General features: G+C 34.5%; 2 protein-coding genes and 1 long non-coding RNA gene across 8 annotated transcripts; 2 read left to right on the plus strand and 1 right to left on the minus strand.

Moving 5' to 3' along the window:
- Positions 1–6781: 6781 nt before the first annotated feature.
- On the minus strand, positions 6782–8322 carry LOC110922638. Its single transcript, XR_002583322.2, has 3 exons — positions 8079–8322; positions 7392–7472; positions 6782–6905 (listed from the first exon to the last, which is right to left on the minus strand). It is a non-coding gene; the product is annotated as an uncharacterized LOC110922638 (long non-coding RNA).
- A 5624-nt stretch (positions 8323–13946) lies between these two features.
- Positions 13947–18308, plus strand: LOC110923112 (enhancer of polycomb homolog 2). The gene is made up of 13 exons (XM_022167290.2): positions 13947–14106; positions 15269–15449; positions 15522–15651; positions 15725–15827; positions 15902–16025; positions 16100–16165; positions 16268–16306; positions 16428–16508; positions 16619–16666; positions 16744–16794; positions 16876–16944; positions 17604–17840; positions 17931–18308. The coding sequence occupies exons 2-13, from the start codon at positions 15297–15299 to the stop codon at positions 18153–18155; spliced, it is 1326 nt and encodes a 441-aa protein (XP_022022982.1). The 5' UTR covers positions 13947–14106; positions 15269–15296; the 3' UTR covers positions 18156–18308.
- A 1766-nt stretch (positions 18309–20074) lies between these two features.
- LOC110923113 lies at positions 20075–26518 on the plus strand. Of its 6 annotated transcripts, XM_035986964.1 has the most exons (15): positions 20085–20392; positions 20484–20623; positions 20868–20945; positions 21039–21108; positions 21590–21725; positions 21899–21958; positions 22053–22526; positions 22700–23007; positions 23187–23464; positions 23806–23880; positions 24055–24114; positions 24211–24289; positions 25913–26001; positions 26070–26123; positions 26299–26518. In XM_035986964.1, exons 8-14 carry the CDS (start codon positions 23001–23003, stop codon positions 26076–26078), a joined length of 597 nt encoding a protein of 198 aa, XP_035842857.1. In that variant the 5' UTR covers positions 20085–20392; positions 20484–20623; positions 20868–20945; positions 21039–21108; positions 21590–21725; positions 21899–21958; positions 22053–22526; positions 22700–23000; the 3' UTR covers positions 26079–26123; positions 26299–26518. The 6 variants fall into 6 exon arrangements, 3 of the variants coding, with proteins under 3 accessions (XP_035842855.1, XP_035842856.1, XP_035842857.1); XR_002583749.2 differs by having other exon boundaries at positions 20100–20392; positions 23745–23880; positions 24211–26001; XR_004886884.1 differs by lacking the exons at positions 25913–26001; positions 26070–26123; positions 26299–26518 and adding an exon at positions 23531–23648 and having other exon boundaries at positions 20078–20392; positions 21026–21108; positions 21651–21725; positions 23745–23880; positions 24211–24340.
- The last annotated feature ends 327 nt before the right edge of the window (positions 26519–26845 follow it).

Genomic DNA, 26845 nt, shown 5'->3' on the forward strand with positions numbered 1-26845 from the left:
GTGTAAGTACCTGGTGGCTGCGAATCAAGCCAGGTGGCTGCGCGGCCAGCAAGTGAAAAGGGGAAGACTTGGAGGAAACGGGCATCTAGGTTAACACCTTCGATGCCGAAGGTGCTACACAGGCGGGTAAGGCGATTGATATGTGCTGGCGCATCCTCATCATCACGACCATAAAACTGACAAGAGTTGTTAATGGCAGTCATGATGTATGAAGGAATTTGCCAAGACTTATCATTGGCGATTTCAGGTAGGGTGATGGGTGAGTTTGCGGTAAAACCCGCGGTGGAACGCTGGTGGACAGTTTGGTTTTCGGCCATTTGGTGAACTGGTGGTGGACTATGGTGACGGGAGGGTGGTGGGGAATTGTGGGGTGATGACTTAGGGGTAAAGTCGAAGTTCGGTGGTTTAGATTGGAGAGTAGAGTCAGAAGGGGCGGAAGATGAAGTTGAAGACTTTCGTACCTGAAAACTGGGTGTGGAGAAGGAAGACTTGTCGATTGGTGGCTTCACTGGTCCTTGCGAACGCGTGTGGGGCATGAACTGCAAAACCAAGAATAAACAAGTAAGACAACTCCAACAAAGGACTCGAAAAATACGAAAAAGAAGACACTAAAATTACTTGGACTCCTACGACTCACAAACACACAAAAGCACGTAACGATATCAGTTGAAATCCAAATTAAGCAGATAACGTAATTGCCAAGAGTCCCCGGCAACGGCGCCAAAAACTTGATGTGGAAAAAGTAGTTCAACTAATTAAACTAAAATTACCCTAAATTAAGACTCAAGTGATAAAAATCTAGACTCTTTAACCTGACTAAACTACTCACCGGCAAGTGTACCGGTCGACTCTAGCACAGAAAAGTAAGTCCGGATGTCGAACCCACAAGGACTCTAATGAATTACGTTAACGACTCAACTTAGACTAGACACTGACACGACTAAACGAATATTGTGTTTGGGGGAGGTTTTACTAAAATCCTAAAAATGTGATTAAATTGAAATTAACTAAGACACGAACGAAAACTAGGGTTTTAATTCAGATGCGATTAAGGACTACCTAGACTTGAATCCAGTTTAACTACGGATGGACTTCTAACGGTTTTAATGTTGTATGGAGCCGGGATCGTTAAATACTAAACCTTAAGGTATTTCAATGCTAAGACTTCCCGACCCTTCTCAGGAAGAAACCTAGGAAACCCTACAAGGCTGTTATGATTACCGACTGTTAGATTTCCTCTCAGTCCTCTAACGACTCTAAAAGTGCCCTAATACGACTATCTACCTCTCAGCGCGATAATCTAAGGCAATTCTAGGTTCTGACTTGGTTTACTAGACACAACTGCAATTAGGGAACTAACTTCGACTTCTCTCAAAATCTAATTTAGCTATATACTGCACCGCGACCTAATAACTAACTCGAGCCTCTCAGCGACAAGTTAAGCAGAATATTTACTTCTAATTATATTTTAATTACTGTTTCTAAGGCTATCGGCCGATTTACCCAAAGATCACCCGAACCCGCAAGGATGCAAATAATCAACACAGATCTATTATGTGATAAAGACCGTCACCAAAATCTATTGAAAACAACAAACAATCCACAATCAAAAGTAAATACGCACACGCACCAAATCAGAATATCTAAAACACGTTACTTTCAAAGTCAATCCATAACAAACAATAAAAACCGTTAAAAGATCCAAACTTTCATCAAACCATCATCTAGTCTAGGTAGTATCTAAAGTCTAGCCAAGAAACATGATGTTCAAAACAAACAAAACAAGTTTAAAACAAGAATTCATCGCAAAGTATCGAAAACGTGAAAATAAGGAACACCGGGAGATAAAACCCGAAAGATCTTCACTCTCACGATCCAAGCTTCAACCGGATGATTCCCGTTCGGCAAAATACTCCAGAATGCTCAAAATCTCCTCCGAAATTCGTCCTAGGGTTTCTTGATTCGTATTCAGAGTTGTGTTTAGTTTCTTTTCCAACAAACCATCAAAACCCTAATTTTTCCGGATTAAAGAACCCTCGCGTGACGCCTAGGGGGGATCGCGTCACGCAGCGCCTCCCTTGTATATTTTTTTTATTTTTTTATTCTTTTCAGCTTCCGGCTTCTCCCGACGCGCGTACGAATCCCGATTTTCTTCCAAACTGCTCGGTTTTCCTCGTTTTTCAACACTTTAAGCTACAGGACCTGAAATCCAAGCTTAACGTCAGCAGTATCGTAGTTCTAACCTAAACTAGACTCTAAACGACTGAAAATTGACCGAAATATACACTATAAACATATGTACTTTGCAGTACATCAGACACTTATCTTAATTGGAGCATTAGCAGTTGGTATATGTGACATAGTCACCTTTTAAAGGTCAGTGAATGCGTCTGGTAATATATTCTCTAATATTTGTAAATGAGTTATTCTTTGAACTTCTGGTTCACTCTTTTATTTTTGAGAATCAATAATAATTCATACCAACTCATTTTTTTCCAACTGCTTTTTATCTCCCCCTGATATTGGGAATGTTAATCCATTGAGATGGATATCAATTAATTGAGTCGTAAATAAAATCTCGTGAAAGACTCTATTCGATATCATATATTCCCAACCATCTTTTAAGGTCCCATCTTTGTGCGTAGTGGTGGATCAGTTTCATATAGCGCACAACCAAAAATCTAAAAGGGACATATTTGGTTCCTGACCGAAACCAACTATAATGGGGATGAAGTATTATAACTTTTTGGCTTGATGTGAACTTGTGTTATTATATGTAAACTCACATGTAACATAAAATTTTGCTCTCATGATCATTAGCTTTGCAATTAATTGTAGGCGCTCGTCTCAACAAAAATCAATTTGTGTATGAACATAAACTATATGAAGTTTAACACTTATTCCAATGATCATTAATAATTAGCAATTAAATTAACTATTATTACCAAAATAAACATGACAATCTGGAATAATATGATTACTATATTATTAGCTAAGCCATAAATCACGCAAACTTTAAATTGCGAACATGATAACCATTTAGACGATGCATCGATTTAAAACACTAAATGGTATCAGGATGGATATTTATATCCTTTAATCATTTCCAGAATATTTAGGGATTCACACCCTACTTTTATTGGCTTATATTTAACTTCCCTTAAGAGCAAATATTGCATGCTAATTACCAACTTGAAGAATACTCTAGTTCTTCAATACGTCGCACATCATCATTTACTCGGTGTGGTCTAACCGGTCATGCCAATTAGTCAACTAGTCATGATCCACAAACTTTTAGTTTATGATCGTATATGCATTATATGAGAGAATTTAGTGTTATCGTTTCACACTATCATGTTATATCACTTTCATGCTTTTCATATTTTATTCTCATATAACCACTCCCTTAATTTGCAACTTCTAGTGGTCAATCTCATTATTAACATCATATAATTCTCATGATCGATCTCATCATCATAATATTCTCTCCATGATCGTTATCTTTACATCATTCAATATAAAGTCACATTCACTTCAAAGAATGTAGTCGAACCGAAACAAGCTTTATAGCTTTTATTCATTACTTGGTCACACAAATGTAGAATCATTTCAAACTTTTTGTACTCTCCAATGGTACTGCTGCTTCAGGAGCATACCCCAAGTGTGACAAATGAGATTACTTTATCAGATTTTTTCATTTAATTAATCTTCTCACCACATAATATATATTGAGAAGTAATTACATAATCGAGTCATGTATCATTTATTGGTCTTAAATCTTACGACCTTATATAGATTTGTCATGATCGATCGAATAAAGGATCTTCGAATGATCGAATGTGTCTAACTTTATCTCTAGACTCCAAGATGATAAAAACAATGACATTAAACATATGGTTCATCATCTATCAATTTACTTAACTAACATAAACATATGGTTTGTTTAAAGGTGAAACCACCAGCTATCTCATGCATTGTATAGTAACAAAATCAAATAAAAATTAATAGCAAACATTGCAATTTAGATTACTCTAAATTCTAACAGAAAAACACCATTTAACACTTGATAAAGTTACAATACTATTATCTTTAGAACCGGTGTTAAAACATGACTATCATAGTTTGTATTATACTTCAATCATTTAAATAAACATGGCCAAATACAACTTTAACTATAAATAATAGTCTAGTTATTATTATGTTATAATTATTTCCCATCTTTTAACTAGTAATGAAATAATATGCTATAAGTTATATAAGTTATATGATGCAGGCATTCAAAAAACAAAAGTCTATAAACTAAACAAGGAACAATCCAATTAGTTAAGGATTATATATAACAATTAATACCTTTTAATCCGATTAGTTGAGATAATAACAATTTGAATTTTAAATAAAGTATGATCAAGCATATGATTTATGGCATAATATACATTGTCGTATGATTTGAATGACCATACAAATCTTAAAAAAATATATAAAAAATTTGTAGGATGATCACAACGATTCAAACTATAATTTAAAATTATAGCATATATCGCAAAGTTTTAATATTACTTAAAATTCTATATGCTTGATCTAAATTTGCAAAGTTATAATTTTAGTTAAATTTAAATTTGTGGATTTTCAATTGTTAGTTAAAAATTTATAGCTAAATCGCATACACTATGGTCCCATTTAATTAATATTTAAGTATATGATTTAAATTTATATTTATATTATAATAACGAATCAAAATTATGTCACATGATCTGTTATTTTTTAAGCATATTATTGTTAGCTTTATGATCTAAAAGAAATTAGGAAAGAAATCAAATAATGTGAATATTAGTTAAATAAAGTTATGCAACAGAAACTTTTTGACTTAGGTCCGATTTAACCACCAACAATAATGGTGAGTTTTCTTTGGGGGATTGGCATAATATAACTGTCAATAGTTTCAATCCAACCATATACATACTAGCAATTTAATTAATATAAGGAATTCTCTTCAAAAACAATTGCACTTATAGTTCACCAATAGGCAGTTTATGTTGATTTTTTTCCTAAAGAATTAATTAATAAATCAAAAGGTTTGGACTATCCAAAATTCCTACAAAACTAAAGAGTCGGTTACCTGGTTTGTGAGGCAGTTTCTTTTTTTTCGCATGACCAACGGAATGAATTCCAAAATTCCAACGACGGTGAGCGCTTCCATGGATTCTTTGAAGCTCGTCACAGGAAAAAACTTGAATCTTCGAAAATAAATGATTAAAGAGCCTCGTGCTGATAACGTGTTGTGAAACTAGCCTACTAGAACAAGATTATAAGAGAACAATAGGGAGAAAGGGATTGATCTTATTGATTGAGGTGTGTATTTACAAAGGAATACAATAAATATATATAGGAGATGAAGTCTTGGAGAACAAGCTAATCTATTTAAGGAGTTGATAACCACATAATATAATATATTTATAACACTTTTCTATTTGTCAAACACTAAAAACTGCTTATTAGCTTTCTGAAGTTAGTTGGAAAAGCTTAGCCAAACATGCCCTAAAAATGGTATACATTTGTGCAAATACAATACGGAGCTTAGACCACCCGAACCCGTATAAGTAAATAAACCGACCCATATAATTTGAAATCAAACCGGAGTACATTTATCCAAATCCGACTCCCTTTCGCTTCCTCTACGAAACCCTAACCGATAGCAGAGGACAGATTCCGGCTTCCGACATCGGTTTCGCTCTCACTACTTCTCTTGTCTATTATCTCTGCTGGTAAATTATTTGAATTTTCCGTATATATTTTTGTTCTCACGACTCTATGCTAGCAGTGACTCTGAAACATTTCACATGCTTAATTAATCGTCAACAATTCAACACCCTGTTTTTCAATTGATAAATTTATGCAATTTCAGCTTATTAAAAAGTTGTCTATTGTTTGCATGTCTTGGATTTAACCTAATTATTACTTTCAGGGCATTTTGAACAGTCTTGCACATAGTTTACTTACTGAGAACTAAGAAGCTGAATGGAGTGTTTAGTTATTGAATGCATAAGTAAAGCCTTCGGTTTTTTTGCAAATGACTAGGGACCTCATGTGTTTTACTCACAGTCACATGGTTTGTGGTACGCTCCGGTACGGGAACGTGAAACGTGGTCGCAATTCGCTAGGTCTCTAAAATTCGGTACGATCGGGGGTAGGCTCATTTCGGATCGCTTCGGTACGATTTACCATATAATATGGTATGATGTACATGTTGAAGTTAGCTATAAATAAGTTGGAGCTTCTTAAAACCAAGATCTTGACATAGTTTGGATAAGCAATACCAACATCCTTCAAAGCAAGATCTTGACATACATGAAGAGAAAACTTGAAAACAAACTTGATAGAAATTGGCCGGATTATCTTCAAAGTTTCTCTACGGCACAAACCGCTCTGAATTAGAGAAAATGGACCTCACCATGGTGTTCGGAACGTCGAAATTAGCAGACAAAGTGTACCTTTGGCCAGAAAACGGTCGCCGAAAGGTTCGCCGGCATGTGCCGCCGTGGTCGGCTGCCGCTGCCGCCATGGCTCCGCCGTGTGGTGGCTGGATTCTGGTCGACGGATCTTGTGTTATAGAGAGAGAATGTAGAGAGAGGTTAGAGAGAAATGAGGCAGAGAGATAAAATGTTTGTGAATAATGAAGGATGTTGAGTGTCACACCCCAACCGACGGCGGAAACATCGGGATGAGACGAACAAATTGCTCAAAACAACATAACACTAGATGTGATAATATAAAATTAATCCATTTATTAAAACTAGGGAACAATACAAAGTTTCAAATATCCAAAACATAATCTCAACAAGGTTTATAACTAAAATGTGTTTCTAAAGCCATCCTAGCTTGTTTTCTTGAATTCTTGATAAATCAACCTGCAATATGCATTAAAATAAAGTCAACAAAAACATGTTGGCGAGTATACAAGTTTTTATACATAGCATAGTAGGTGTTTAAAATGTTGCTCATATCCAAATGTGAAATACAATATCATATTGACAGTATATACTCGAAACGATGTTACTCTATGTGTCCAAACCAAAGTTTAACGCAATTAACGTGCCTATCCCAAAAGAGTATGGGAGGTTTTAACATAGATTAACCTAACAATACCCGTTAATATAACGAGAGGGGCGTTTCTCAACCTATAGCGCTACCATTGTTAGGGGAGGCTTGTACGAAGTTAATGAACACATAGTCATGAATGTTTACATTAGCATAACATGTCTAACATGATTAAAATGTATCACATAGAGTAAGGATAGAGTGTGCATAAAATGTTTGATGTGATTGTGATGTTTGATATAGAATACATATTGCACCCAAAAGTGGAAAATAGAAAATGGGTCATGTATACTCACATTGATTGCGTTGCGCTTTCTTGTAAGAACGTACGAGCAAGGATGGAGAATAATCCAAGTGAACGAACAGGATATGTTATCCTAGATATTTAGAATGTCACATAACGAACTCGTTAATTTATAGGTTAAAGTTTAGTATTTTGTTTCCAAATTAATAATTCATTAACTATTTAGATTTAAGTTTATGGCTTTAATTAGATAAAAAAAAAATAAATCAATAAATAAAAGACAAAATCAAATAAAAGAAAGTTATTATTTTTAAAACATATCATCTTTGTCATCTTCTTTCTTCTAGAAAAATATATATATATTAAGCAACTGTTAAGTATATACCAAATGAATATTTGTTAGTTTGATGTTTCATTATATATAGAAAATTGTAAGAAAAGAACTATTGATTAATATACTGAAATGTTTGCTTATTTTGCTAAAGTTCAAAAGAATTTCGTAATGGATATTAACCGAACAAAAAAATGGGATAAGAATATTATATATAACAGTAGATTCCTTTTAGACTTTCTTATTGGAAATTGACCAACACATATTTTCATCATCATTTTTAATGAAAACAGTAGCTTTTAACTCAATTCTAATTCGTATGTTCGGTGATCAAAACGTCAAAAAAAAAAAAAAAATACATTTTAACATGGACAAATCGAGGAAGCAAGTGGAACTAGAAGGATATACCAAAACAGAAGCGTGCGGGCTTCTGGGGACGTCTTCGGGTTCTCCGGCGAAGTTCCGGCGATGGAGGGTGCTTCCGGTCGTCTTCTCCGGCAGCGATGCGGTGTCTCCGGCGAGAGTGTTTTGAACAGAAAAGGGTGAGTGAGAGGGGATGTAGGGGTGTTGAGAATGAATGAACTGAAGGTTGTGGGCAACACGGTGAAGAAGGCTTCGGTTCTTATAGCACTCGCATGACTCGTAAGTTAGGCAATGGGTTGTGATTGAAACGGGAATTCCGTATGCCAGTTATAAACACGTCCAAGTTCATGATTGATTGACAAAAAGGAAACGCGTAATTCTGGTTGTCATCCCGGTAATTTTGTCGATCAAGAAAAAAGGAAGGTCAACACATTTGGCGGTTAGTTGGTTTCAAAAGAACATTTAACTATTACTAATATATATATGATTATGTATAAATTTGCACCAACAATTGAGCTTCAAAAGAATGGATGGAAAATTCTTACTGATAGCAAGGTGGAGGAGTTTTAATTTTGAGACTTTAGGCTTTTGGCTAAAAAGGCCCCTCAAATTTATAGAATATTTGAAACAATCTTTGAGCCTTGACAAAAGACAAAACTAGCCCTTGTAATTTGTATTGCTTATAAAACTAACTTTACACACAAACTTAAATAAGTCTGATTACCCTTTATAAAACTAACATAGTTAGACTTTAACTAACTTAGTTAGTTTAATCTAACAAAATTTCTTTTTATTTATTTATTTCACAAAATTTGATAAAAAAATAATTTATTTATTTAATCAATTAAAATGTTAATTAATTATTTAAAATTAATAAATATTATAACTATTTGATTTAACCCAACTTTCTGGTAAACTACCGAATTAACGTATGAATTCTCGATTTTTGTCCGGTTTAGGGTAATCTCTTGATAATACTTGTTTCGAGAGCCAAGATTAGGATATCTTTTCAATTGTTTTTACGTGTTTGACATAGTTTAATGTGTTTCCAAATGTAATAACATAACATAGTATCAAAACAAGCATATGATCAAAACGATGCACTTTTTCATTATGATCCAAGTCTCGAAATACAAAATAGGGTAAAATGAGAGTACACTGACTGAAATTAGAAAGTTTAATACGACTTGCTGAAAATAGAAAGTACAAAAATACGAAACGTTACATTGAGGTATATAAGGGTTTATATACCTAAGTTTTGGTGGAGTGGGTTTGAACTTTGAAGCCCATCAGTCAAGCTCATCCTTCTTCAGCCCACCATTGTCTGGACACAACTCCGTTCCAGCTTGTTCTTGGGTCAGAATTCTCATTTTCTCGCATAAATTTCAATACAAATTAGTTTATAAATTAAAATAATTATTTTTATGCTCAAAATATTAGTATTTTGCTGATATGGAATTAAATGTCGCGCACACGCGCTACGTGTTGAAATCGCGTAAGTTGATCTACTTGCCGATTCTTGTAGTTTCAATGACCCGAAAGTTACTGTAACTTATAAACATACTTTTTCAATAATACATAAGTATTCGAAACATATTTATTACGATTAACGCACGAATTCTTGTTATCCCATGCGTAGTGTTAACCTTATACATGTCAAAACACTATGTATCTCTCATAAATGCTAACTTTTAAATCTTAAAGATACAATTTCTTTCTTAATCATAAAGTTTATAATAGAGAGTCAAACATTTGTCTTGAGTTATATTTTCGGTTGAGTCTTTGTTTTCCTGTACATTAATCGGGTTTTTCAATCTTAGTGTGTTCTTAAATAAACATTAGTTTTTATCTACATCTTATTTTAAGATGGTGTTTGTTTTTCTAGAAAATATTTGCATAGGCTCTTCTGTATATTCCACACAGACAATGCGATCTGCAGACTGTTTGTTTTTTCAAATATGTTTCATTAGAAAACATTTTCGCGAGCTCTTGTTGGTGCATACTTAGACCAACCACTTTTAAGATCTTCTAAGGTTTGTAGAGAATTAAACACCACCACCGTCCATCAACATCACCATCACCATCACCACCGTCCACCACCCCCGTCCAACACCACCACCCATCATCCACGTCCACCTCCCACCACCACCGCCACTAGGGATGGGATTGGTATCGTACCCCTACCGGTACAGGTACTGAAAATACTGATATCGAATTTGAACAAAACTGGGTACCAAATACCGTACCAAATACATAGGTACCGTACGGGTACGAGTATTTTCGATACAGTACCTGCTTTGGTACCATTTTGTTTTTATATAATTTTTAAGCACTTGTACGAGGTACTAAATAGGTAAAATTGACATGAGTACCAATATAGTACGGGTGCCAAATATGTAGAATTGGTACGAGCACCAATATAATACGGGTACCGTATAGGTAAAATCAATACAAGTACTATAAATACCATAACACGAGATAAAACATAATATAAAAACTTTTAAAGGTCTATATAAAACTGAGTACTGATATATGTACCAAATACCTAAAATTGGCACGGGTACAGGTACGGTACGAGTACGAGTATTTGGGAAAAAAAGCTCATCCCTAACCGCCACCACCATTGTCCGTACACCACCCACCAGTTTATATGTGTGTGTGTGTGTGTGTGTGTGTGTGTGTGTGTGTGTGTGTGTATATATTAAGGCCCTTTAGCTATCTTTCAATGATCTCGTGAAGTCCCTCTAGGTATTAGCATGTGATTCTTCCAACTCAACAATCTTCTTCACCGCAAGGCGTGTGACGTACCAGGATCCAGCCACTAATCACATTGAACTAACATAATACAATAAATAAAAATTCACATTCAATGTAATTAGAAAATTCAAAACATTTGTTCAAAACATGTTTAAGTTCAGCGGAAGCATAATTCGTTGTTTTAGTGACTCAAATCCAAAGTATGTAAAAACAATCAATACTCCTTGTCTTTACACTAGTCACGACCCATGACCACTCCAGCTCCCCAGACTGCAAGTCCCACATCAAATACCTATCGACCTACAAGCATGCAGAAAAAGTGTATTAACATAAAGCTAGCGAGTTCACAGTTTTGTAAAACGTTTAGTTGCCAAGTGTTTAGTTTCAAAGCATGTTGATAATAACTCGATACCGCAAAACGACTGTTGTTTGCCCTTCCCCAATGCCTATCAACATTGGTCGAGTGGTTAAGGTCATTAGTTCACGCCCGTCCTGTCCAGATACGTCGAAAGGGTGCCAAACCTAATAGCGCTATCAACTAATAACCCCGTTGCCCTTCAAGAAACTAGTTCGGTAGTAAGATGGGACTTAAGGTGATAGTTTTGAGTGTATTATCCAACATCAACAGTTATAACGTATTCCCTCTAGGGATAAAAGTGTGTCAAGTATCCCCTACAGGGATGTAAGTTTGTTTGTTTGTCCCCACTAGACGCATGCTTGTGAAATAGCAGTGAACTCACCTATGATATGAAAACATAAAGGACAAAAATCGTCAATTTTAAACATAAAAGACAACGCATGAAAATGGGTATAAAGATAAAGAACAATCCTTGAAATTCACTCAAAATAAAAATCATGTTAACAACAAAGATAGAGTAAATAAAAAAAAACTCAAAATAATTTAACTATGCTAGGTAAAAATAGATTAAATTTCTTTTACCATTCATTGGCTAATAATAATGTATAGAGTAAATTACAAAATCATCATTTATGTATGCCACTAATTGCAAATTGTGTCATTTATCTTCAATAATTACAGAAAACGTACTCGATGTTTGCAAACCCTTGCAAGTTATATCCTTTAGCCCTAACTAAGTTAATTTTTTGTGCTTAAATCTTACCAAATGGACCCCACATGAGGTATTTTAGTCATTTACTTTCATGTGGGTAGGACTGTTCCTAGCTCGGGCTCGGCTCGATTATAGACCGAGTTGGCTCGGCTCGGATTTAAAACCGAGCTAAAAATCTAAGCTCGGGCTCGGCTTGGTTTTAAACCGAGCTGGCTCGGCTTGGTTTGGCTCGATTTTAAAAATAAAAATTATTACATAGCTCTCAAAATTCAGTATTCTAAAATATTATTCAATACTTCAAAAGAACATATTCAAAATAAGTTCAACCTAATACATTATAAGCCAAAATCACGTTCAACAACGCAAAATAAGTTTTATATTTAAAGTAAATACAATATTTGTTCATGAATACGACAATCAACCTTTAAATATGTCATAGATATCAAACTACAAGCCTAAATACATGTAAATAACAATCATTTTTTGTAATATATTATAGGCAAATTGGATTTAAATAATTCCAACTCACTGTTATTGGCCAATAATAATTCCAACTCATTTAATCACCAATAATAATCCGAACTATTCACTTTTGTTTGTAAAATAATCCCAGTTAAAAAAACACTAACTAGGTTAAAAAATTGCTGATGTGGCTTGCCACATCACCTGCCACGTCAGTTGTCACATCATCGAAAAATGCCACGTATACTGCACATTAGCTGTCACGTCATCAAAAAATGCCACATCAACTACCACGTCATATGACACATCAGCTAAAAGGGCCACATCAGCAATTTTTTAACCTAGCTGGTGTTTTTTTAACTGAGAGTATTTTACAAACAAAAGTGAATAGTTCGGATTATCATTGGTGATTAAATGAGTTGGGATTATTATTGGCCAATAACAGTGTATATAAAAATAAAATATATTATAAGTAAAATAGTTCGAGCTAAGCCGAGCCGAGCTACCAAGTGAACCAAACCGAGCCAATTTGGCTTATCACGAGCCGAGCCGAGCTAGGCTCACTTTCTCACCAAGCCATATCGAGCGAGCTTTTTCCGAGCTAAATCCGAGCGAGCTCCGAGGCGCGAGTTTTTTGGACAGCCCTACATGTGGGGTCCATTTGTTCAGATTTAACCATAAAAATACCCTCATGTGAGGTCTATTTGGTCAGATTTAATCACAAAAATTAACTGAGGTAGGCCTAAAAGACGATTTTTGTAATTTACTCTGATATATATATTTAAAATAAAAATAGAAATAAAATTCATATATATATATATATATATATATATATTAATTCATCACATTCGGATGAATAGTGCTCGGTCAACTTTCTTTGACTATTTTCCCTTTTTCAGATTATTTACGAGAATATCATCATATGCGTTGTATAGGGAATTTGGGTTGAGTGTTTGTTGATATTTACAAATGTAGCCTATGTTCTTTTTTGTTTTGCCTTTTAGAGCATTCACATCCAATCCATCAAATTATACATACATTCCACTAAAAAACAACTCCTATACCAATATATTTTCACTAAAAACAAATACTTTTTCTCTCTCCTTTCAATTAAATAATATTATCATTACATTTTTCTCTCACTTCCACTCACAACCACTTTCAAAATATATTAAAAAGTTATAACGGATGAACAGTGTCCCCCCAAATATACAGATAAACAGTAACATTTTATCTCTCCTCTACTCACAACCACTTTTTATACCCTTTATAATATAAAAATCTCTCCTCACATAATTTGATGGTTAGGATGTGAATGCTTACCCTTTCAACCTTACAAAATCATGTTATTATTATAGTTAAGTGTTATTACATATATTTTGCAAATTATATAAACCAAGATTTAGTTACATAGGAGTATGGTAAAATTAAAAAAAAAAAAGGAACATCGTAAAAATTAATTTTTTGATATATAAAATCATAGTTGTTTTACGGTTTTTGATAATTATTGGTTTATCACGATTTTTCTGGTTTTCTCTTTCGATTGGAATACCGTCCCAAATCAAGCTTCTAGCAACCGCATACCCGCCACCAGTTAAAATAAAATTTAAAACAACCCTAAACTAAACTAAAGCGGCCGCCGTCGTCCTCTTGTCTATCTCCTCCATCTTCCAAACCTAAAAAACAAACAGCCGACTGAGAGATCTTCTTTCATTCATTTTACGATTCAGCAGGGAGGGAGGGAAGGGAAGGTTCAATCAGCAAGCAAGCAAGCAAGCAAGCAGGTAAGCTTCGATTAGCCACCATTTCTTCTCTATTACATTTGAATTGTTGCCATTCGGAAACGCGATCCCTTGCGAACCCGGATCCTGTTCGTACCGCGAATTGGATCGGACGAACCAAAACGAAAATCATGCCATGACCAGCGAATTATGTGACTATGGTTTTACTACTTATTGGTTTTTATAAGATTGTGTTTTATAATGAGTGAATTAAGGGATATACAAGTAGTCGAATCTTCGAAACCCTAATAACTGAAATCTTAACTATCGATTTAAAAGTTACGAGCTTTGTAGTTATCGAACAGAAAATCTAACTCTAGTTGCCAGTAGATTTTATGTATCTAGTTTGGAGAGTGAAAAACCGAAGAGTTAATACTGGAAGTGTAAATCCGATATCGACTTCCTTTTGCAGTACTTTGACTTCTTGTATAGTATATGTATCAAGCAGATTTTGGTAAAATTTATAGTCACAGACGTCTCTTACTGTCTTTCGGTTACATTAGTTTAATGTTTGGTCATCCTATTGTGTCTGTTGGATTTGATTATGCCGTAATAGTGTAACTTATTAGGTATTTGGTTTAGCATATTCTAAGATTTTGTTATGTAATTGTAATCATAGTTATTAAAGGCGCGAGGCGCACTCTGGGCGATTTGTTGGGCCCGGGGCCTAGGCGCAAAAAAAGCGTGGGCCCGAAAAAAAGTGCAAGTAACATAATTATATAAAAATATATCTCAAAACAAAACCAATGTACCAAATTCATCATATATAAAAGCAAAGCATTCAGAACATTAACCCAAAAAAAACAAAAGTTTCAAATCCAAACATTCAAAACAACAACCAAAAAAAACCAAAGTACCAAAGTCTTAAACATTCAACCATCGATGTTGAGATCCAGTGATTGCGTATGTGTGTTGAGAGTTTGAAAGGTCTCTTATAGATAGAGGCTGAAATACAAATCTTAAAAAAATAATAATTACTAACCCCCCACGCGCATTAAATGCCTCGGACCCTGCAGCGGCGTTTTCTCGCCCTGCTCCTTATTTGCGCCTAGGTGCGCCTGGGCGCTCGCTTTAATTACTATGATTGTGTTATTTTAGTGTCCAAGCATTTTCAAGTAGGAAATGTGATGTATATTATAAGTTTTTATTGGACTTTTTTTTGTAGTGGTGGTGTATAAGTAAACTCAAATCATATGAGTAGACTATCATTTAGGCCACGCCCACTAGACATTCACAAGAAGCTTCCTATTCTTAAATCTATCAAAGATTTTGAAGACGATGACACTCCGACATCCACCCGTACACAATTGCTTCGTCTTGTTGCTGAAGCTGATAATGATACTCAGGTTTCGCTTACCTATTTGGATTTTAGTTTCTTCCTCTGGTAACGCTTGAACCATATTTGGTTTGATGCCCAGGTACACCAAGTTGCTAGTAAGAAAACAGTTTCCGAAATACCTACTCCCGAGTACGTTGTCGTAGATACATATGAAAGAGATTATTCTCCCACTTTCAATCAACCAGCATCTTATCTACGTGCAAGAGGAGGTTTGTGTTCTACTCATCTTTTAACTGTAAACCTCAGTTCATATATTTTATTAATATCAAGTAATATTTGCAGCACGGGCTGAGATAGGAGATTTTGTCGAGTATGATCTTGACAACGAGGATGAAGATTGGCTTAAAGAGTTTAACAAAGAAAGGATGCTTCTTTCAGCTGAAAAGTAAGTCATTATCATACAGATCTTGAATTTACGTGTTGTGTTAAAACTAAAAGTGAGTTTTATGATTGGTACAGATTCGAGACAATTTTATTTAAGTTAGAAGTATTGGATCATAAGGCTCGCGAACGAGCTGGAATTATAGCGCCAACGCTTGGCTCACCTATACCTGTACTTTTGACATTTGATCCTGCAGTTGAGGTATGCACTTTGTTTACATATTTATTTTGGGGACCATTGACTATTAATTGCATCTCGTTTTATGTATTTGCTAGGCCCTTCAAGCTCTTTCTATACAATATGGAGTTTTCCAGTCAATTTACGATTACTGGAAAGAAAAGGTATATCATTTATCCTTAAAGTAATATTTACTTTTGCAGTGAATAATACTATTATCTTATAGTTACTGATTTGTGGTGTTTAAATTTGTTTCTGTCTATCAGCGGGAACGATTGCTAAAACCTATTTTGCGGCGCTTGCAGGTTAGTTTTCTTCATGTTTATTCAAGAGTTTAAATTAAGTTAGCATAGAATTAGAATAAAACTAAGGACAAAATACGAAAAACATTTTTAACAACAATTTCATAATGTTTTGGTTTTCCAGCCGCCGCCTCCGGTTAACGACACCAATCCCTACAATGTATTTAGGCCAAGGGAGAAGGCTCACAGACTTCATACAAGAAGGGTAAGCGTTTTTTTATCTACTTAAACTCATGCTTGATTTGTAACCGCTTTCAAGTATTATCTTTATTGTTATTATATATCTACTCAATTGACTGCTTTTCACATGCTCAGATGCAAAGAAGGGAAAACAACGTGCAATCATTTGAAAGGCTCCGCCAGGTAAGCAAATATTCATGCCGAGATTTATGTTTGTGCTATCTTATAAGTTATATAATGACATTTTAATATTTCATCAGGTGAGGCGCAACCTTGATCAAGCGAAAACCCTACTTGAGGCTCTAATAAAGGTCACTTTAACCCCGTTTATATTATTAACTTAGTTTAATTATTTTTGCAAGTAACACTCACGTGATCAATATCTGGTACAGAGAGAAGAGAAAAAGAGAGATGTCATGGAGAGTGAAGTCAGCCTTCAAAGGATTCAAATGAAATACAAGGTAAGATAAAATATATATAATATATGTGTATGTGGGGGAGGGTTATCTTGAGAACGCTAAATATTGCGAGAACGTTAGAACGAATGAGAAAACCAATCAAAACTATTTTTTTTAAGACAAACCTCATTGTAATTAAAATACAACATCAAAAAAAGAATTAACAACATCAAATAATTCATTTCTCCTCTTAAAATCACTCTTATTAGATTTTTTACTTATGTGGAAATATAACAAATTTACACGTGTAAATGACAAACTTACGCATGTGTAAATTTTCTTTATTTACGAATTCACGTAAATTTAAACGTGTAAATTAAATTTCTAACATTGTATTCGAATAATAATGCTAAGTGTAAAAAGAAATTTTGAATTTGAATTGTTTTTGACCAGGTTCTCACGGTTTTTTCATTCGTTCTCACGGTTCTCGCGATATTTGGCGTTCTCATTTAAACCATCCCCTGTGTATGTGTGTGTATATATTTAGGGGCGTTAATTTCAGAACCGGTTATCTTTCATGCACTATGTGCAAGTACATTATGCGGTTCTCAACATATGATTGGTTCTGAAATGAACATATCTCTGTCATGTTTTGATCTTAATTAAAATTACCAGTGTCTTGCGTTTATTAGTTATTGATATATACAATTGCTGGTTCTCAGAATGAAACAGAGCTTCTAGAAGACAGTTTAGCTCTGCCTGAACTGCCATCTTTCGGGTCCAAATTTGTTTCAAGCGAGGATGAATTTATGGAGCCGGATGATTTTTCACACAACCATGTACGGTTTCAGCCTCATGGTTCAATGGACTCACGAATGGTAATAATGTCGTCTGGTGGGGTCATGAAGCGCGAGATCAGACATCGTCGACCTGTCCCATACACTTGGCTTCATAAATTGGTACGTCTCACAACCTTGAAAGAAATGTTATTTTGTAAAAACTTCTATAAATATATTACACGATAGATAATAATATGATTACCATTGCAGGATCCACTTGAACCTGTATTACTGTTCACTAAACCCTTGGTGGCGGAGAAGTTGGCGGCTGCAGGGATTGTGCCGCCGGTGGATTCTTCAGCACCGTCATCACGTGGTAATAACATTCGTGGAAGGTTTGGTAGAGGGGGAAGAATAATATTTGATAGATGGAACCCGCTTATGCATACACCAATCGATTGTGGCGATTCACTATCGTATATGCCTCCCTCCTAAACCGTGATTTTCGACACATTATTGATTGTTTAGGCAGGCGTGTAACATGTCATGATGTATTATCCTATATGTACTTTGTGTATTGTACATACAAGGAAAAGAAAATACTCTCTCCCTTTAGGCTTCTAATGATGATTTTTGTCGATTTGAATATTTGTTGCAGCTGTAGGTATTTACACTGATTTTGAATCCTCTCTAGAAAAAAAAATATGAAGTAAAACATAGATAACTTCACTTCTTTAACAAACAAGCATCAACAAGAAATTGTTATTGCTTATTTGTTTGTGCTAATTTTTATATCCATTAAAAATGAAAGGAAATAACTAAAACAAATATCATTCAATTATGGCCCTTCTAGATACTAATTTAATCTATTTCTAATTAAGGATTTCAAAAAATGTCATATGCATTCTCTCCTTTAGTTTATTAATAACACTAGCTTATAGACCTGTGTATTACACGGTTTAAATATAAAAAAAACATAGATTGAATAATATTTTAATTTATAAGTGTTACAAACCTGTATATTACACACGTAAAATATCAAAAAAAAAAAAAAATGTGAATCATACTTCTATATAATCGTGATCACATAGTTAAAAAAGTGTAATAATAGTAAAATTTAATTATTGCGTTTTTCCTATTAGTATTAATATAAGGATGATTTAGTAAGAAAGATCAAATTATTGTATTTATTTATTTACGATAATATTTTTAATAAAATACATTGCATTTGTCTAATAATATTAAGTAAATAGTGCATCTTATGGTTATTAACATATTTAAATTGAATTTATTATATTTGTAAGGATAAGGATTAAAAAATATTTTAAAATAAAATGTAGGTCTAAATTGTAATGTTGAATGAGAGAGTGACATGTGACAATAATTGAAATCCTATATTAAAAGTTAAATTAGGTTTAATGTTTATTTGTAACTTTAACATCTTTATCAATAATTAATAGTTTAAATTATTTGGTTTTAGAAATATATGTGGTTAATCTTAATAAGATGTTATATTACCAAATAAAGTTATTATAATAATACATAAATAATTAAATTGGAGATATTAATAATAATAATAATAATAATAATAGTAATTTTGTTATAGATAATCAAAAAACTAACGATTAAAAGGCTTTTGATTTCAAAAGATATTCATATTAAATACATACATATTAAGAAAAAATATAATGACCCTTGATCTCTAATATGTCAAATCGGTATATTTAAAAGATAAAGTAATTCTTATATTTTTATCTCTATATCATATAGTATAATTTATTAACCCAAACATCATGGTATATCAATTTCTTTTGAGGGAGTTGATGTTGATTTAGAATTATTTATTAAGGAGGATAGTGGTCCTTATATTAATTTTCTTATTATTTACTAAGATTGAGGTAGCATGAGAAATTACCACATCAGGGTCGTTCTTACATTTTTGGAGACCCTAAGCGAACTATGAAGCGGGGGCCCTAATTTCGTCGATAAACTAGAAATTATCCTTACTTTTTCGTCTAGTGATAGCCGATAGCCTAGAAATTAAAAGTAGGTTACGATGGGAAGTGGGAACGATGATTGCGGCTATATTAGGAGCTTTGGGCCGCTAAATTTTGATGATTAGGTCAATGGTTGTTGTGTTGTAATAGTTAGAAATCAATGCGAAATTGGTTTTGAAACTTAGTCTTTTTTTGCTAAACAATATTCATCTGGGCTCCTTCAATGAGAAACCAGTTTAGTTTTGAAATAAATGTATTTATTTGGGCCTAATACATCTATATCTATATATATAATATATGAATAAGGTTTGGGACACGTGTCGCGTTGTGGTGTAACCTCACTTGATTTTTGGCGGGAAAATGTGAGAGACCTTTTATTTTTTACACGGGATCCGAATAGCAACAACCATACCCGCATAATTTGACCCGGGTATATAATGAACAAAAAAACCCTAATCATTCTAATCCCTCATTTTCACACCGTCGTCCCAAACTGAGTACACCATACATTCAGAGCCCTAAAAACTAAAGCCGACACGGATCATCATCCAACCATTCCCGATCTTCAATTTCTCCAAGATACAAACGCTAGCTTCCGTTTGATTTCCAAATCGCCTCTTTCACGTCTTCCTGTTCTTTCTGATTCATCTTCTACAATGGAGTTCGAATCCATCTAAACGTAATCATCCAATTTTCTAGATCATATTTTTGTTGTTTTGGCTTCAATTAATCAAGGTGTGCATTTTGTTTCACCTCTTTCAGAATCATCGTTATGCTTAAAGTCGATGTTCTGAAAAACTAAGAGAATATTGTTTTCTTGATCCAGTCAATGAAGTCGATGAAATGAAACGAAGAGTGGATTTAGGCGAGCAATTCAGTTATTCGAGGAGGAAACGAAGAGGATTCTTGAAACATATTCTTACCACATATGTGTTGCCTAATCTTGAGATCTAAGGATTGAATATCGTATGTTTTTATTAATTTTTTTTGAATGATTTCATCACAAAATTTCTTTATTTTTCTATAGAACACTCTTGGAGGATGTCTGTGAATTAATCAAAAATTTTATCAAAAAATTTAGGAGGATGTGTATGAATCGATAAAAAAATCAATTTGTAGCTGATGGGTTATATTGAACATATATACGGATCATTTTATGATTAATTTTGTATAGGCATTTGATAAGATTCTTCATATTTTTTGTCATTAGCAATTTGGAATTTGATGAATAAGGATAAGGTGGAATTAGTGGTCTCGTGCTTAGCTTCTTCTGAGGTTTATCATCGTGGTTAGTTTTATTTTTATATCACAAATATTTAGATATTGATTGTATCATTAGTATTATGTTTATCGATAACTTTTAAATAGAGTTTATATGCAGAACTCATGGCTTACAAGAACCAATCATGATGGTGAAAGCTAACGGCTTCTTCGTTTCTATGTTAACGTCGGTAGGTGAAGCACTATAGCCCGTTTTATTACATGGGTTTTGAATTTAAGTTTACATGTGTTTTTTATAAGTCAATTTTGTTACATTGGTTTTGAAGCACTATAGCCCGTTTTATTACATGTTTTGACTTTTTATTTCAAAATTTTGAAAATTAAATCAGTTATGGATACTTATCAAAATTTTCGAAATTGTAACTTATTTCCAAATATACCGAGACAACTTATTTTAAAGTTGTTATTGCTTTTGAATTCCGTGTCAATTTCCATAATTTTCGACAACCACATTATATAAAACTTCTCACCATTTGGAAAGATATAGATCATCTATTTTAAAATCTAAATGACCTCCCTATATAACCACAAACCTAACAAATAAACTTTCATGTCCACCCATTTTTATTCCCTCCTTACACACACTAAAACTATTTGAATCTTTTTAGTGTAATATGATGTTTAACTTAGATATGTCAAATGGGTTCGCAGGTTGTAAATGGGCTGGTAGTTTGTAATCAAGTCATAAACATGATGTATGCTTGTGATTTAGGGCGATTGTATCTCCTTTGGCATTACTGTTGAAGATGATTGCACCTTCGTTTTGACAACTCAGGCATCTACTAAGGTTTGCTTTTTCAACTTCATTTATTTTTTGGTTGCACACCATGTGTTTGCTATAATATACTCAGTTTTGTAGAATTTGAATTACTGCCATATGGGTGTCAAGTTATCGAAATAGTTTTTTTTTTCTGTTGACAGTTAACACATTTTCAACCCCCGATTGTCATGTTTTTGTAGGGAATTGTGACATTCGACTCGACCATCCATTTTTATAATCTGAAACGTGCATTCCAGCAGGTTTAATGTTTTGAACATTAAAATAAATAGATAATAAAGAGAAAATAGAAGTTTTGACTAAGTGTATCTTTTTTTCGTAATTTTGGTGTTGCAGCCTTTGATGCTCATAGTTCCCGACGTACAAGATGTTTACACTCCACTTCAAACCGATTTTATTGTTCAGATTTCCGAGGGTTTGTCATACAACTTCTTGGAAACATATATATACTTTTACTTTACTCCATAATACTCTCACATCGATTTGTATTAGTTTCCTTCACAAGTTTACAACTTAATCGTGGTGATCCATGGAGTGTGCATAGAATATGAACCGCATTAAAGACGACCGTAGATGTGGATGTGTAGTGTTTTGTGTCCACAACTTATGATGGTTTTGGTGGCGTTGATTGCTGGTGATTGCAGCGGCAGAGATGGTTGGTGTGGTTGCGGCGGAGAACAGATGGGCTGGTAGTTTGTAATCAAGTCATAAACATGATGTATGCTTGTGATTTAGGGCGATTGTATCTCCTTTGACATTACTGTTGAAGATGATTGCACCGTTGTTTTGACAACTCAGGCATCTACTAAGGTTTGCTTTTTCAACTTCATTTATTTTTTGGTTGCACACCATGTGTTTGCTATAATATACTCGGTTTTATAGAATTTGAATTACTGCCATATGGGTGTCAAGTTATCGAATTAATTTTTTTTTTCTGTTGACAGTTAACACATTTTCAACCGCTGATTGTCATGTTTTTATAGGGAATTGTGGCTACGGTGGTGGCGGATTAGTGATGGTTTGACAGTGGCTGCGGTGGTAGCGATGGCTGTGGTGGTGGCAATGTGGTTGACGGTGGTTGCGGTGGTGGCGATGGTTGACGGTGGTGGTGTTGGTTGACGGTGGTGGTGTTGGTTGACGGTGGTGGCGTTGGTTGACGGTAGCTAAGGTGGTGGCTTCGGCTGATGATGGTTGTCGTAGAGTAGATGGTTGGTGCTGGGTACGTTGTTGGGGATGGTTCGGGTGGTGACGAGTGTGGGCAGTCATAAGCAATTGGGGTAACACATGAAAGGTCTTTCCCAATCTGTGTGACTTATTTCTCAGCCCAAGTCAGATTCAGACTCTCCACTTAAGCACACTACAAATAAAACCAACACTCCGACAATAGGCTAATGGATATTAAAGAATGATGTGGCTTTTTTTAATCAAACCCAATAACTAATGATATAGTTTTTTCTTGAAAACATGTAGAAAAAGATGAACGACAAGCTGTACCACCAATACAGGCTGACAGATGGCAATCGAAGTTGGGTTCAGTGGCTCTACGATTCGGGATAATTGGTAACTTGTGTCTAGCATTTTTGTTCTTCCCAGTGACTCGAGGATCGGTTATATTGTCACTGTTCGGGCTAACTTCTAAGGCCTGCATCAAGTATCACATATGGCTAGGCCATATTGTTATGACCCTCTTCACTTCTCATGGTGTTTGTTACATTATTTATTGGATAGTCACCAAGCAGACATCAGAGGTACCATATATTGTTACATTATTAATATTAATTTATATATTGCTTACAAACTTTATGGCTCAGAAGGCTTGAAAATATTCCAACGGTGAATTCAGAAAATGAAGATAAAGCTCATAATTGTTAGAATATTTTCCACTTCAAAAGTCAACTTCTATGATGGTCCAAAATATTTGACCAGCACAAAGTTATGTTACTTTACTATTATTACATGATTATATTCATTATATCATTGAATAGTGTAATATGATGTTTAACTTAGATGTGTCAAATGGGTTCGCAGGTTGTAAATGGGCTGGTAGTTTGTAATCAAGTCATAAACATGATGTATGCTTGTGATTTAGGGCGATTGTATCTCCTTTGACATTACTGTTGAAGATGATTGCATTGCTGTTTTGACAACTCAGGCATCTACTAAGGTTTGCTTTTTCAACTTCATTTATTTTTTGGTTGCACACCATGTGTTTGCTATAATATACTCAGTTTTGTAGAATTTGAATTACTGCAATATGGGTGTCAAGTTATCGAAATAGTTTTTTTTTTTCTGTTGACAGTTAACACATTTTCAACCCCTGATTGTCATGTTTTTGTAGGGAATTGTGACATTCGACTCGACCATCCATTTTTATAATCTGAACCGTGCATTAGAGCAGGTTTAATCTTTTGAACATTAAAATAAATAGATAATAAAGAGAAAATAGAAGATTTGACTAAGTGTAGCTTTTTTTTTCGTAATTTTGGTGTTGCAGCCTCTGATGCTCATAGTTCCCGACGTACAAGATGTTTGCAGTCCACTTCAAATCGATTTTATTGTTCAGCTTTCCGAGGGTTTGTCATACAACTTCTTGGAAACATATATATACTTTTACTTTTACTGCATAATACTCTCACATCGATTTGTATTTGTTTCCTTCACAAGTTTACAACTTAATCGTGGTGATCCATGGAGTGTGCACAAAATATGAACCGCACTAAAGACGACCGTAGATGTGGATGTGTAGTGTTTTGTGTCCACAACTTATGATGGTTTCGGTGGTGTTGATTGCTGGTGATTGCGGCGGCAGAGATGGTTGGTGTGGTTGTGGCGGAGATGGTTGATGGTGGCTACGGTGGTGGCGGATTAGCGATGGTTTGACGGTGGCTGCGGTGGTAGTGATAGCTGTGGTGGTGGCGATGTGGTTGACGGTGGCTGCGGTGGTGGCGATGGTTGACGGTGGTGGCGTTGGTTGACGGTGGCTGTGGTGGTGGCATTAGTTGACGGTGGTGGCGTTGGTTGACGGTAGCTAAGGTGGTGGCTTCGGTTGATGGTGGTTGTCGCAGAGTCGATGGTTGGTGCTGGGTACGTTGTTGGGGATGGTTCGGGTGGTGACGAGTGTGGGCAGTCATAAGCAATTGGGGTAACACATGAAAGGTCTTTCCCAATCTGTGTGACGTATTTCTCAGCCCAAGTCAGATTCAGTCTCTTCACTTAAGCACACTACAAATAAAACCAACACTCCCACAATAGGCTAATGGATATTAAAGAATGATGTGGCTCTTTTTAATCAAACCCAATAACTAATGCTATAGTTTTTTCTTGAAAACATGTAGCAAAAGATGAACAACAAGCTGTACCACTAATACAGGTACGCGTTATACATAAATGGAATCTAGCTTTTAGAGACGCCGAGACATGCTACGTGTTGGTCGACTGATATATAACCTTATTTGCCCCAAATATTTACACTGCATTCATTATATAATTACATCCACCAAATTAGAAACATAAGTGTATGAAAACACAAATTAATTGGGAAGTTACTCATGATTTAATGGTAAGGAATGATCATTTTGGTGGATGGGAAAAAGGTCAAAGCTGCATCAATTACTTTTGAGGTCCATTAAAATAGAACTGATGGTTAAATTATAAATCACGAAAATAATCCTTAACAGTTCTAAACTTTTTGACAAAACAAGATTATTCTTAAGACACCTTTGTTTATTAGTAATATGTTTAGTATAAAGGATGTTTAGTTCTTAGTATTATTTTAATTTTTTTAAGTGTTTCTTTTTATGCTTTAGTTGTCGAGATTTGACCGCAATATGGTCGGCTTGGTGCCTGTGTACTCTGATGTACTTGCCACCATGCCACCCGAAATCACACATTCGCCACCTTTCGCACCATGGTACTTGGATTTGGGAGACTGTAACTGCGTTTGTGATTAAAAAGTTTTTTGTTTTGGTTCGGCGAGCGATAAATGTCATCTCCTTTGAGTTGAGACCAAGAACAAAGTACACGTCATGCTGCTAATAAGCATGGAGAGCGAAGTTTTGCTTCCCTAATTAACCACATCAACCACAATTGACTTTAAAAATATGTTTTCTAACTCTGAATTTTCTCAAGTAGTTGTGCTTATAACTATGTTCTCGATGAAAGACAATTATGATCATCTTATATTTTTAATCTTATAGCTCGAGCTGGCCAATGTTTTCCCTTTGCAAAACATGTTAGTTCACCGCCGCAATGCGCGGGTGGAGACAAGAGCAATCCTTGCAATCAGGTAAGTTCCAGCGCGGTTGTTGTTAATGTTGTTTTTGTTACGATTGATTCAATTGTTTGGTGTAACAGCATCACTGAAACATGGGTCCAGGTGGAGACAAAAGCAATCCTAATTGCAACAAGGTATATCGTAAAATCTCTTCAATTCTTCTCCGATTTTAGGGATTTTGTTGTTTTGATTATAATAATTAATAACTTACTCGATAAGGTTCAAATTTTGTTGGTTTTAATTAGAGATCATATTGAAAGCTTGAACTTTTTTGGTGTTTCCTATTTTTCAACCTTTTTACTCTCGCAGTGTCTCTTCAGGACAAGAATGATGAATGCCGAAAGTTTTTTAGTCGTTTGCAAGGATCTTTGACATTTTGGGAAGGCCGCTTCCCTATTGATGCAAAGATCTTTCGTTTCAAATTTTATGTCTAACACTGTTAAATATTATACAATTTACTTTGAATGTTATTGTTTGATCTTTATATGTTTTTTATATACATATGAATAAATTTATCCTTTTTAACCAATAATGTTTTTTTCGTTCAACTTAATTAACTTATCATCTCTCGTGTAAGGATTTCATCACAATGATCAGAGTACTAAGTTTGACATTAATCGATGAGTTTTAATAAAAGAAAAAAAAAACCAAATACATATAATTTCCTAAAACACGTTGTTTATAATATGTTTATGAATTTTATTAGTTGAAAATTCAACTAAAAGAATAATATAATATAATTTAAAAACAAACAATATAACATGTTGTATGGGTTTACGAAACATTTTTTAACTGAGATCTCATTAAGAATTAAAAGGTTATTAGCTTTACAGGAAAACTATTAATACACATGGAG

This window comes from Helianthus annuus, chromosome 17 (genome assembly GCF_002127325.2).
Source record: "Helianthus annuus cultivar XRQ/B chromosome 17, HanXRQr2.0-SUNRISE, whole genome shotgun sequence".
NCBI lineage: Eukaryota > Viridiplantae > Streptophyta > Magnoliopsida > Asterales > Asteraceae > Helianthus > Helianthus annuus.